At 42.5% G+C, this 13,749-nt stretch overlaps 1 protein-coding gene across 1 annotated transcript in view; it reads right to left on the reverse strand.

Annotated features, from left to right (window-relative positions):
* Positions 1-544: 544 nt before the first annotated feature.
* The window catches only part of LOC101990054 (kinetochore protein NDC80 homolog), a 34,459-nt gene continuing 21,254 nt past the window's right edge, over positions 545-13,749 (reverse strand). The window contains exons 11-15 of the mRNA XM_005358381.1: positions 13,590-13,679; positions 12,846-12,938; positions 11,342-11,472; positions 10,665-10,767; positions 545-682 (exon numbers count right to left, since the gene is read on the reverse strand). Coding sequence (XP_005358438.1) covers positions 545-682; positions 10,665-10,767; positions 11,342-11,472; positions 12,846-12,938; positions 13,590-13,679 — 555 coding nt within the window. The remainder of the gene's footprint in view (positions 683-10,664; positions 10,768-11,341; positions 11,473-12,845; positions 12,939-13,589; positions 13,680-13,749) is intronic.

Below are 13,749 nucleotides of genomic sequence, written 5' to 3' on the forward strand. Positions count from 1 at the left end.
GTGCTGGTATGCTGTCCAGGAGGATTCCTGGTGCTGTAGTTGCCTTGAGTCATTTGTGATCCTACAAGTGACCCCAATGAACTCACTGATTCACTACCCGGATTGGGATGGAATCCTTTCTTTGGTTTTTTTTTGTTACCTTTTTCATCCGGATGAAGAAAGGGTGAACAGATGCTTCTTCCCACCCTCCAAGGAAAAGTCACAAGGACCTGAGAGTCAATATGTCTGGCTCTGCAGGCCAAGTGGTGTCTTCTTTAGATTGTTTAACACCATCACAGTGGACAAGCACTTGCAGAAAGCCAGTGAATGGGTGTGTCTTACTTGGTTCACACTGTACTCTGCTAACTCCCGGTTTAGCCCAAACCATGTACTTTTATCAGAAGTGAGTCACAGAAATGGAGCGAAAACCCTCACTTTACTAATGTACTTTATTAACTGTTACACCTAGAAAGCTAATCTACCACGTTACACAGTTTGGGGACATATACAATTTTAGTTAATATACATCTATGACAGATAGAAGACAGCCACCGTCAATTTATCTTCATTCACCAGGAGTCTTACATAGAGCAGCGCTGCTCTTGTACTTCTCTGCAATCTCTTTGATATTTTCCAAGAGGTCTTCAGCCATGCTTCCTTCATACTCTGCGTCCACTTTAGCAGTCTGTTCTTCAAGGTGTTTCTAGTGGAAACAATTCACAATTCTTAATGTACAAGCAAGTGTGACATTTACATACAAGAATGACATTTGTAAATTATTAAAGGAATGAGGTGAAATGTTCAACATCCTTAGTTATCAGAGAAATGCAAATGAAAACAACTCTGAGATTCCATCTTATACCTGTAAGAATGGCCAAGATCAAAAACACTGATGACAACTTATACTGGAGAGGTTGTGGGGTAAAGGGAACACTCCTGCATTGCTGGTGGGAATGCAAGCTGGTACAGCCCCTTTGCATGTCAGTGCAGTGATTTCTCAGAAAATTAGGAAACACCCTTCCTCAAGACCTAGTAATACCACTTTGGGTATATATCCAAAGGATGCTCAATCATGCCACAAGGACATGTGCTCATATGTTCTTAGCAGCTTTATTTCCCATAGAGAGAAACTGGAAACAACCTAAATGCCCCTCAACCAAAAAATGGATTAAGAAAATGTGGTACATTTATGTAATGGAGTACTACACAGCAGAAAAAATAACGACAGCTTGAATTTCGCAGGACAATGGATGGAGCTAGAAATTGAGTGAGGTGACCCAGACACAGAGAGACAACTATCACATGTGCTCACTCATAGGTGGCTTTTAAACATAAAGCAAAGAAACCCAGCCTACAAATCACAATCCCAGAGAACTTAGACAACAATGAGGACACTAAGGGAGACTTACATAATCTAATCTACTGGGAAATAGAAAGTAGAAAAAGACAAGATCTCCTGAGTAAATTAGGCATATAGGCACCTTGGGGGAGGGTTGAAGGTGGAAGGGAAGTGGCAGCGGAGGGAACAGAGAAAAAATGTAGAGCTCAATAAATATCAATAAAAAAGAATAATAGGAATAGAAGAACTCCAGCTCAAAAGCACAGAAAATATATTCAACCAAAATCATAGATGAAAATTTCCCCAACTAAAAAAGGATATCCCTATGAAGGTAAAAGAGGTTTACAAAACACCAAGTAGACTGAACCAAAAAAAGTCTCCTTTCCATATTATAATCAGAACACTAAACATATAAAGGCAGACCTATCAGAAATACACCTGACTTTCAATGGAAAACGTGAAAGTCAGAAAGTTAGACACTAAGAGATCACGGATGCAAGCCCAGACTACTATACTTCCAATCACTATTGATTGAGACAACAAGATATTCCACAAAAAAATCAGATTTAAACAATACCTATTCATAAACCCAGCCTTACAGAAAGTACTAGAAGGAAAACTTCAATGCAAGGAAGCTAACTGCACCCATGAAAACACAGTCAACAGATAACCTCACACCAACAAAACACACAAACTACCACCAAAAAAATAACAGGATTTAACAATCACTGGTCATTAATATCTCTTAAGATCAATGGACTCAATTCACCTATAAAAAGACACATGCTAACAGAATGGATATGAAAACAAGATCCATCCTTCTGCTGCATACAAGAAACATACCTCCACCTCAAAGACAGACATTCTCTCAGGGTAAATGGTTGGGAAAAGATTTTCCAATCAAATGGACCTAAGAAACAAGCAGGTGTAGCAATCCTAATATCTAACAAAATAGACTTCAAATTAAAATCAATCAGAAGATATGGAGAGGGACACTTCATTCTCATCACAGGAAAAATCCAACAAGATGAGGTCTCAATTTAAATAGACCTCTAACATGCAAGAAAATAGACGCAGTCACTGAAAGTCTCACAACCAAAAAGAGTCCAGGGCCGGCTGGAATCAGTGCAGTATTCAGAACTTCAAAGAAGAGCTAATACCTATACTCATCAAATTGTTCCACAAAATAGAAACAGAAGGAACATTGACAATTATGATGCTACAGTTACCCTGATAATGAAACCACACAAAGACTCAACCAAAAAGGAGAATTACAGACCAAACTCCCTCATGAACATTGATGCAAAAATACTCAATAAAACACTGGCAAACTGAATCAAGAACACATCAAAAAATTATCAATCATGCTCAAGTCAGCTTCATCCTAGAGATGCAGGGCTGGTGCAGCATCTGTCTATCAATGTAATCCACCCTATTAACAAATTGAAAGAAAAAACATATGATCGCCTCATTAGATGCTGAAAAAGCATTCGACAAAATCCAACACTCCTTCTCCTGGAGATATCAGGGATAAAAGGAACACAGCTAAACATAATAAAAGCAACATAGAGCAAGTCAACAGACAACTTCAAATGAAATGGAGAGAAACTCACAGCAATTCCACTAAAATTAAGAACAAGACAAGAATGGCCACTTACTTTCCCCATATCTATTCAACACAGTACCTGAAGTTCTAGCTAGAGAAACAAGACAACAAAATGAGATCAAGAGGATACAGATTGGAAAGGAAGAAGTCAAACTTTCTCCATTTGCAGAGGATATGATAGTATTCTTAAGTGACCCCAAAAACTCGACGACAGAACTTCTACAGCTGATAAACACCTTTAGTAATGTAGCAGGATACAAGATCAACTAAAAAAAAATCAGTAGCCCTCCTATATACAAATGATAAAGGGGCTGAGAAAGAAATCAGAGAACCATCACCATTCACTGAACCTCACTGAAGAGAAAATGGGAAGTAGTCTTGAAAGCATGGGCATAGGAAATCACTGCCTAAATATAACGCCAGTAGCACAGACATTGAGAGCAACAATAAAGAAATGGGACCGTCTGAAATAGAAGTTTCTGTAAAGCAATGGAAACAGTCAATAAGACAAAATGATAGCCTACTGAATGGGGAAAGATCTTCACCAACCCCACATCAGATAGATGACTGATCTCCAAAATATATAAAGAACTCAGAAAATTGGGAATTAACCTACCAGCAATACCACTCTTGGGCAACCCACAGAATGCTCAATCGCAATCCAAAAACATTTGTTCAACTATGTTCATAGCAGCATTATTTGTAACATCCAGAACCTGGAAACAACCTAGGTGCCCAGATACCCCTCAGCCTAAGAATGGATAAAGACAATGTGGTATATTTAAACAATGGATTTATACTCAGTGGTTAAAAAAATAATATCTTGAAATCTGCATGCAAATGGATGGAACTAGAAAAAAACTGTCGTGAGTGAGGTTAAGAAATCTCAGACCACAGAAAGAAACACCAGACCCAGAAAGATGAGCACAGTATGTACCACTTGGCCTCAATATCCCTTAGGTAACCAACTAATGGCTGCTTAAAGGCACACTAGATCCCAGTATTATTTGGGACCTTAAGTATTGTCAGTGATCAGGGAAGTGAAAAGAGACCCTCTATGTTAAAATGTTCTCTTACCTTCACTCCAAGCCTCCTCTCTGTGCCTCCTGTTCACCCACCCAACTCCTACTAGCTATCAAATCAGAACAGGATGAATTTATTACCTTTGATCCAGTCAATAAGCCTCCCCTCTACAGACAAAAGCCCACAGTTCCCCCTCTTCTGGTCCCTTCACCTCTCTTTCTCCCTTGCTAGTGACAGGTGGTCCAGGACAGATCTTTCTGGCAGCTACTTTCAGCCCACAGACAGTCCCTAGTCCTCCTGCTACTCATTCTCGCTCTGGCATAGAACCTCCTGTACCTCCCCAATCTAAAGCAGCTCCAGTTCTCCCTTTGTGAGAGGTTGCTGGGGTGGATGGTTTAGTCAGCTAAATGTACCCTTCTTGTTAATCTGAACTCTCCCAAGTATAAAAAAGATTAGGATCCTATACTGCCAATTCTTCCACTTTTATTAAAGAATTCCAGTACATTACCCAATCCTATGATCTTACCTTTCACGATGTCTATATGATTCTTGCCAACCATCTCCTCCCAGAGGAGTGTAGGCAAATCTGGGGTCAGGCTAGGGCCCATGCAGATGAATTCCATCAAATGGAAAACATCTACCCAGTGGGGCAGTCCCTGTTCAGGTCCCTGAATGGGATTACAATACTCCCAGGGACACCCTAGCTAGGAATTGTTTCATAACATACCTCTTAACTGGTCTCCGTAGGGCTTCCCTGAAGGCAGTATATTATGAAAAGGCCCAAGAGGCCTTTCAGGAAAAACATGAAAATCCATCCCAATTCCTCAACCGCCTTACAAAGGCCCTCTTATAACACACCAACCTGGATCTCGAGAGCCCAGATGGAAAGCAGCTCCTTATGACCTATTTCTCCTCTCAGAATTTCCCAGAGATTTAAACTTAAACGTTTGGAGAGAGGACCTCTGACTCCACAAGTAGAAGCCTTAGCAGTGGCCTTTAAGATATAAAGAGATCTCATGGAAGAGATGAAAAAGTCTGTAAACAAAAGTACCTGATGATAGCTAGGGTCTCTCAGCTGGCAAAAGTAGAAACCCAAGTTCCTGGCATCCAGAACCCCAAGAACCTGTATGCCCTTGTTGCAAATGTGGTCCTGAGAGTCACGGGCTCCAGGACTTGTCCCAACCCATGTAAACCACCTGGAACATGTCCAGGGTGCCATTGAGAAGGACAATGGAGTATTGATTGTCGCCATGCCATGGGGAACCACCCTTCAGCCAACCTTCTGTGTCTGGCAATGGATGACTGATAGAACCTGGGCTCCCTTTGTCAGACCACTGCCATATCCAACAGGGAGCCCCGGGTAGTTATCACAGTATCAGGGAGATTCATCTCCTTCCTCTTAGGCACTAGGGCTACTTTTTTTGGCTCTGACAAAATTTTGGGGGCCCACCTTACCTTCCTGTTTCTCTATTGTTTTAATAGGGTGACAAACTTACCAAGTTCACCAAACCCCACCACTTAGCCTTTTCTTTAGGGGTATTCCCCTCATCCATTCTTTCCTAGTGGTACCAACCTGCCACATCCCCTTGTTGGGAAGGCGACCTCCTAACCAAAATAGGAGCCTCTATTTCCTTTGCTCCCTCCATCCGGTTAACCCTAAGCTCACCAGCATTTCCCTCCTTCTTCTACTTCAAACCACACATTCTGACACTCCTTTTCCTTTAACAGCTTGCCTCTCATGTAGATGCCCAGGTATGAGACACTCAGAATCCCTCTATAGTCAAACATCACCCCCAACATCATCCAACTGCAAAGTCCAATCAAACATATCACGGGGGCCCAATAGCCACTCTCTCTAAAGCCTCAGGGGACTTAATCCTCTTGTCTCTATTCTCTTAAGTCAAAAATTGGATTAGGTTTAGGACCTCCGACTTTTAACTCAGCAGTAATTCCCCTTCATCCTGTAGTATCCAGTCCTTATATTGTCCTGTCCACTATTCCTTCAAAACCTCCGATTTCTCTGTTCCTGACCTCAAAGATGCATTCTTTTCTATTCCTCTAGGTCCCCAGTCACAACATATCAGCCTTTACTTGGACTGACCCAGACAACCATGTCTCTACCCAGCTCACTTGGACCATCCTACCCCAGGGATTCCAGGACAGCCCACATTTACTCTCTGTCTCTCCCGAAATCTAAACTCATACAGTACACAGATATCCTCCCCTTTGTTGTCCATCCCTGCCCATCGGCCAGGAAGATGCCTTGGCCCTATTGAACTTTCTGTCCAGCCCCTCTAAGGTCCAGTTATACACTCCTCTGGTTACTCATCTGGGATTAGCCATCACTCCAACTCATAAGGCCATTACCCTAGATAGAAAACAATCTAGTCACTCACAGTTCCTAACACAAAGGATGAAATCCTATCTTTCCTAGGTATGGCAGGCTTCCTTCACACCTGGATTCCTTCTTTTTCTCTTCATGCCCATCCCCTATATAAAGCAGCCCTTGGCCCCTACATGAACCTCTCCTAGCCCATTAGCAAGGCATTTCGTAAGCTTCAACCAGCCTTTCTCCAGGCTCCAGCCTACACGTTCCAGATTTAACTCTCTCTCTCTCTCTCTCTCTCTCTCTCTCTCTCTCTCTCTCTGTCTCTCTCTCTCACACTGGGACTGTGTGTGTGTGTGTGTGTGTGTGTGTGTGTGTGTGTGTGTGTGTGTTACTGAAAAGGAGGGATATGCCCTCAGGGTCTTGGGTCCTTCCTCTGCACCTGCTGCATGCTTGTCAGAAAAACTAGACCAGACTGTGCAAGGCTGGGCACATTGCTACGAGCTCTGGCTGCAGCTAAACTGCTTCTACTTGAATCAAAGAAGTTAACCTTTGGGTCACCTATTACTGCTCTTTCTCCTCACCACCTGTCACATCTTCTGACATACAAGGGACTTTAAACACTACCTCCCTCCCGAGTTCTCTCCCTTCAGGTAGCATTTGTACAAGACACAATACTAACTTTTTAACCATGTCTACCTTTTAACATTTCAAATCTTCTCCCCCAACCAATCCTGAAATACTCCCTACTACAATTATACAGCGAGACCCTAGAAGAGTTACTACCTTATTCTACACATATACAGAAAGGAGCACTTCTCCTTATACTGTACTTATACGTGGTATACCGATGGCAGCTCCCTCCTATATGAAGAAGTACGTGAAGCAGGATATGTTGTTTCAACCAGAGTGGTTGAAGCTTAGGCCCTTCCAGACCACACCACCAGATCAGCAGGCTGAATTAATAGCTCTATCCCGTGCTTGTTAAATTTAGGGACAATCCCTAAACATTTTATATATATATATATATATTTATATTATATATATTTATATTTATATTATAAATATTTAAAGTATGCTTTTCATATTCTCTTATCACATGCAGCTATCTGGAGGGAACAGGGCTATTAACAACAAAAGAAGGATCCATAAATAATTCAAACCAAATTATAGCCGTATTAGAGTCTTCCCATCTTCCATAGCCATAGGAATTGTCCACTGTTGATCACATCAAGCAATTCCATTATTTCAATGAGAACTAACTGCGCTGATGAGGCAGCTAGAGCCGCAGCTCTTGGAAATCTGGATCCTTCTCACACACTACAAGACGCTCTCCTCTTACAACCAATCTCTTCATTATCATCCCCAGGTACTCAACAGATCTTGTCCTGTTTACACCAGATCTTTCATGCCAATAGCCAGGCTTTGTCTCACTTCATCAAAACTTATTTACAGCTCACCTCTGAGGGTCTGTTTTTTCTAAAGACTATCACAGCTTCATATAAAATTTGTGAAACCTCTAATCCCTCCTGTTGGCATCGGAGTCCCCCTTTCCCCACTCGCCAGGCAGGGGATTCCTCCCTGGGTCAGACTGGCAGCTCGATTTCACAGACATGACCACACTTAGACTTTTCAGATACCTTCTAGTCCCAGTAGACACATTCTCAGGGTGGGTAGGTACCCCTTTGCTCCACTGTCTTCGTACTCCTATTTGGAATTTCTCCAATCATCATTTGCCTCAACCCCTCCCAGATCCTCTTCCCTCTCCAATTAACACTGGGAATTTAGTTCTCCTCTCTCCTCCATGACAAAATTCCCGCACTCTTGCTCCAAAATGGACAGGCCTCTTCAGGGCAATCCTTATTACTCTAACTGCTGCTAAGCTTCAGGATTCCCCTCACTGGATTAATTTTTCCCATCTCAAACCTTTTCTACCATCAGCTCAAAACAATCTTTTGATCCCCAACAAGACTTTGCCGTCTTAAGCTTCAGAAGATACCAAAACTGAACAGCGTCCTTCCGGTCTTAGAAAAATGAGGCCTCACACATCCATATAGGTCAAGACTCAAGCCCAACCCTATTGGGTTATGCCCTACCTCTTCTTATTCTAGCTTCTCATACACTGCTTATCTCTACATGTGGAGATTTGAGGTTCAGGAAACATACTCAACAGTTCAACTAGATCACTCAGCTGGTAGGGTCCGGAGACTGCTCACTAGCAGGCTGTCAAAAAAGAGACACTTATCCCTATAACACCAAAGTCAATGGAAAGAACTCCTGTCCCCTGTGCTTGCTTCCTCTATGATCAGACTAAAGGTTCCTGTCAACGCTGGCCAGAAACCTATGGAGGCTGTCCTCATTGGTCCTGTAAAAGACATGATGCACATTTAGGAAAACACTCTGCCATTTATGAAGAAGGGGGAACCTTTTACATCCTGATTAAGAATCCATGGTACCCCAGAAGGGAAATGAGAGTCATTGGGAAGCTCTATGATGGCATTTACCACAGGCTCTTATCAGGAGCGCTCAAAATGCAGAGGGTACACATCCCACTCGCTCAACCCCACAGTAGAAGTGGTCCAAAGCTCCCCAAAGGTTCTTACGTCCTTATTAATCACCTTTATTGGACCCCAGCTCCCTGTAACACCATGTCATTTCAAACCCTGACTACTGTGTATCAGCTGCTGAATAACACTCAGCGTGACCTCATTGGAGAATGCTGGTTGTGTGTCCCTCCAGAGTCAAGTTCTCACTCACCCTTTGTGGCTTCACCCATTGTCCTATTAGATTCTCTCCCCTTACCACGTGTTAATTCTTCCAAGCCAAATGTCACTCGCTACCACCCCTTATCTTTCTCATATTCCTCTCTTTGGCAGTACAGACTGCTTTAATTCCTCAGGAACACACTTTGTGAACATTTTGGATTCTGAAACCTGCAATAATACCCTTGGTACTACCACCTAGCCCCTATGTCCAAACATTCATAATGCATCTATTCTCTATGATATTCTGCTTACCTGATAGGTGGTATAGGAGTTGTGCCATAGTGTTCCCCTTCCCTGAATTAGGTAGGGGTGGTTCCTGGTGAAGAACCCTTGTCAATTCCCACCGCCAAGTTCATACCTTCATGACACGGCATGGTAAATGAGCAATCTAAGTAATACCGTTTCTAGCAGCCCTGGGCATAACTGCAGCTGCAGCCACTGGAACAGCAGGACTAGCCGTTTACCATTGCTTTCCTCAGAATCCATCCGGAATTTGCAAAAGGTAGCTCAGAATATCCTTACTCTTCAGGGACAAATGGACTCACTAGCCACCGTAGTACTACAAAATCGGATAGGATTAGATTTCAAAATCTATCCAGTGGATCACTAATAGTCAGATATGGTACTGGATGCTACCCTTCCTAACCCCTCATTAAGGAATATTTCTCTTAATTCTACTAATTATGCCCTGTCTCTTAAACCTCTTGTCTAAATTTCTTCAACAACAAATCCAAAAGATTTCTAACCAGACTTTGAACAAGTTACTATTGCAGGATTACCAGCCTATAGCTATAAAGCCACAGTCCTTTGCATCCAGTTATTTCCTGGGGATGAAGATCAAGATTGTCCCAAGAACTTCAATGCCCCAAAGCAGCAGGAAGAAGTCTCATGAAAACATCGCCCACTTCTAATCTCCCTGTTATTTATTAACATATAAAAAGGGGGAGTGCAGGGTAAAAGGGACAACTGGAATAGGAAACCAACCAATCACTGAGCACCCTGACTCTGAACCCAGAGCCAGTGAGAGAAACACACCTTGGATTTGAGACCTGGGCCAGGGAAAGAAACATCGTTATTCCTGAACCCAGGACTAAAGACATGTGCTCTGACTCTGAACTAGTGTCAAAGAAACACAGACTGTCCCTAGAATCAGAGGGAGACAAAGAAATGTGCCCTAGTCCTAAGACTAGAGACACCAGTCTGACAGTGGGGGGAACTAGGCCCACTGAATGTGGGTGGCAGTTGAATGGCTGGGGCAGACTGTGGGGCTACTGGCAGTGAGAGCAAGATTTATCTCTACTGCTTGTACTGGCTTTTTGGAACCCATTCTCTTTGTAGGGATACTCTGCTCAGCCTAGGTAGCGGGGAGAGCAGTGGTCCTGCCTCAAAGCAATGTGCTAGACTTTGTTGACTTCCCATGGGAAGCCTTACCTTCTCTGAGGAGTGGATGGGGGATAAGTTGGATGTTGGAGAGAGCAGGAGGAGAGGAGGCAGAGGAAACTGGGATTGGTATGAAAATGTTAAAACGTAGGTTTTTTTCAAATAAATAAAAGAAAAAGGAAAATTTGTTATTCAATTCCTATAGAAACAAAGCAGCTAGAATTCAGCGAAGAGCTTCATACTTACTTCCAAAGACCCTACATGTGTAGCAACCATATCTAAAAGATTCAGTAAGTCATGTGTCACTTCTCCCCTTTCTTCGGTTGTGCTTTGTAGAACCAGTTGGTATCTACAGAATTAAAATAAAAAGAAACCAATTGTTTAATATCTAGAAAATAAATGAATAAATTAGTACAGTGTAGTAACCTGAGCAAAATGCAAATTTTGCATTTATATATGTTACTATTTTCCCTGAGAAATATTTGGTGCATATAGAAAACCATGCCTGGCTGTAAGTGGTGGCACATGCCTTTAATCCCAGCTCTCAGGAGGCAGAGATGGGTGGATATCTGTGAGTTTGAGGCCAGCCTGGTCTATAGAGTGTAGTTCCAGGACAGGCTTCAAAGCTACAGAGAAACCCTGTTCACCCCCACTACCAAGAAAACCATGCCTGGTAGAATCCATCCAAATGCCATTATGTAAGCACACAGATCACCACCAGATGCTTCAGTTCACTTGATATGTGGTCAGCTACCCTGATGCTATGACCCACCTCTAATAGTAGCATAAGGTATCTTATTTTTTTGGATTAAATCCTTAAAATATCATTCTTTACAAATACTTTCATAATAGGAATTAAAGATAAAAAACAGGAAGCAGCTTTACAAAGTTTAAAGAATCAGATCTTGGCGAGGTGAACTTACTCCCGCTGGACAGCCTCTAGCTCATCCATGGCTTCGCTGAGGCCCTTGTTCACAGCACTCTCCAGTAGGTGCTTGTGTTTCTCCAGGGATTCAAGCTCCCTGGCACACTTCTCATCTTGTGCCTCAGCCTCCTAGAGGAGAAAAATCATTTTTTCGATTCATATTCCATTTGCTAAAGGCAGATTTAAGTAAAGTAGGTTAAGCATTAAAAACAAACAAAAAACCAGAACATGGCATCATTTATATTTCCAAGCTGTTGACTGCCTCCTTTAACTGTTCCAGTGGGGACTCCATACGATAAACACAGATGTGCCCCCTCCAGGAAGATTCTGTGTAGCACACTATTTAACAATGGTTCAAGTCTAATTTAAGGAAACCTGGTACTTTGATTAAAATTTCACACACATATTAACTATGTTTAGCAAAATTAGTTCCAGTCATTCTCAGATTCCTAGGTTTGTGATGCTGAAGTATGGATACAAAGTCTTTCACTTGAGTGCTTTCAAGGCAATGGGTTTTTGATCCTACTGCACGTGCTGGCTTTGCGGGGGCCTGGGCAGTTTGGATGCTCAACTTACTAAACCTGGATGGAGGTGGGCGGTCCTTGGACTTCCCACAGGTCAGGGAACCCTGATGGCTCTTCAAGCTGATGAGGGAGAGGGACTTGATCGGGGGAGGGGGAGGGAAATGGGAGGCGGTGGCGGGGAGGAGGCAGAAATCCTCAATAAATAAATAAATTTTAAAAAAAAGAATAAACTTAACCTTTCATGCAAGGAATATGATAACAGTAAAAATAATAGGCACATATTTCACACTTCACATGCAGATCAAATGTTGTGTTACAACTTCCAAAAATTCTACACTGCTCAAAAAGCATCCCGTATATAATATAGGGCAATACAAACGTTTCTATTTGTGATACTTTGCTGGTATAATTACTAATGGCACCGTTGTAAAACTTAATTGTATGATGGCTCGTGAATGGGGTCTCAATGCCTGTCTGTGAAAATTCAGGGTTGGACAGAACAGTGGCAGTCAGTCTTCACCTTACCTGCCTTCTGGAGCTCTTATGAATAGAAGGAAATTTAGTTGGGAAAGTAAGTTTGCAATGGTTTTTTTTCAAGACTTATTTATTTATCATGTACATAGTGTTCTGCCTGCATAACAGAAGAAGGCACGAGATCTCATTATAGATGGTTGTGAGGCACTATGTGGATGCTGGGACCACAATGGGACAAGGGAACTCAGGGGCACTGGGAGAGCAGCCAGAGCTCTTAACCTCTGAGCCATCTCTCCAGCCTCTTGCAACGTTTCTTAATGGACAATTACTTATGCCCAGGTGGGTCTCAAAGCTGTGCCAATCCTCCCACGGGGACTACAGGTATGAGGACACCACACCTGGCTTTTTTGGCTCAGTTTTGAGGCCTGCTCTCAGCTTGTGTACACCGCCACATCCAGCTGAGATGAGACTCGAGCCAGATGAACACACCGGTCCAGCTCCTACCTTCACAGTTTGTTGGTAAAGGTCGTCCAGCTTTTGCAGCTCTTCCTTCAGCATCCTCACATTCCTCCTGCTCTCCGTCTTCATGGTGTCCAGCTTGACAGACATCAAAATTAACATTTAACATTATAGAACCTTCATATTTGCTTTTATGCATATTTGCTTATGTGACCTAGCCTGGCCTGGAACCTGCAATCCTCCCAGCCTCTGAACACAAAGTGCTGGAATTGCCGGTACAATGCACACTCTTGACCTCTATTTTATTGAGGAGAGGAAAAGATCTTCCTAGTAAAAAGTAGGGTTTTTTTTTTTTTGGTGGTACTGGGACTTGAACCCAGGGCTGCAGCCACATGCTAAGAAAGTACTTTACTACAGAGCCATGTTTGTAGCCCATAAGTTCAGATGCTAGGATATTTGTTAACACTGAAAACACCTTTGTGCGGATTACTTGAATAGCTATTTATGTAAAGCTGTGGATTTTACTTACAGATTGATTATTTAAAAAGGCATAAAACTGGGTGGTAGTGGCTCACACCTTTAATCCCAGCAAATCCCAGCACTCAGGAGCCAGAGGCAGGCAGACCTCTGTGATTTCAAGGCCAGCCAGCCTGGTCTACCGAGTGAGTTCCACGACAGCCAGAGCTACACAGAGAAACCCTGTCTCAGACAAATCAGAATTTAAACCACATTGCTCAGCAATCACAAGTCACACTCGAGGCTAGGCTGCATTACGTGCACCACACTTACTTGCTCTAAAGTGTTCTCCAGATCAATCTTTTTATTTAAAGCTTTGCTAATTTCTTCCTCGCTTTCATTCAAGAGCTCTTTGAGAGGTACCTAGAAAATATATGAAATATGGGAGTCAAGATATATTAAAAATTCCCACCAGGTATGATTATATTATGAT

The sequence above is a fragment of the Microtus ochrogaster genome, chromosome 26, assembly GCF_000317375.1.
Source record: "Microtus ochrogaster isolate Prairie Vole_2 chromosome 26, MicOch1.0, whole genome shotgun sequence".
Lineage (NCBI taxonomy): Eukaryota > Metazoa > Chordata > Mammalia > Rodentia > Cricetidae > Microtus > Microtus ochrogaster.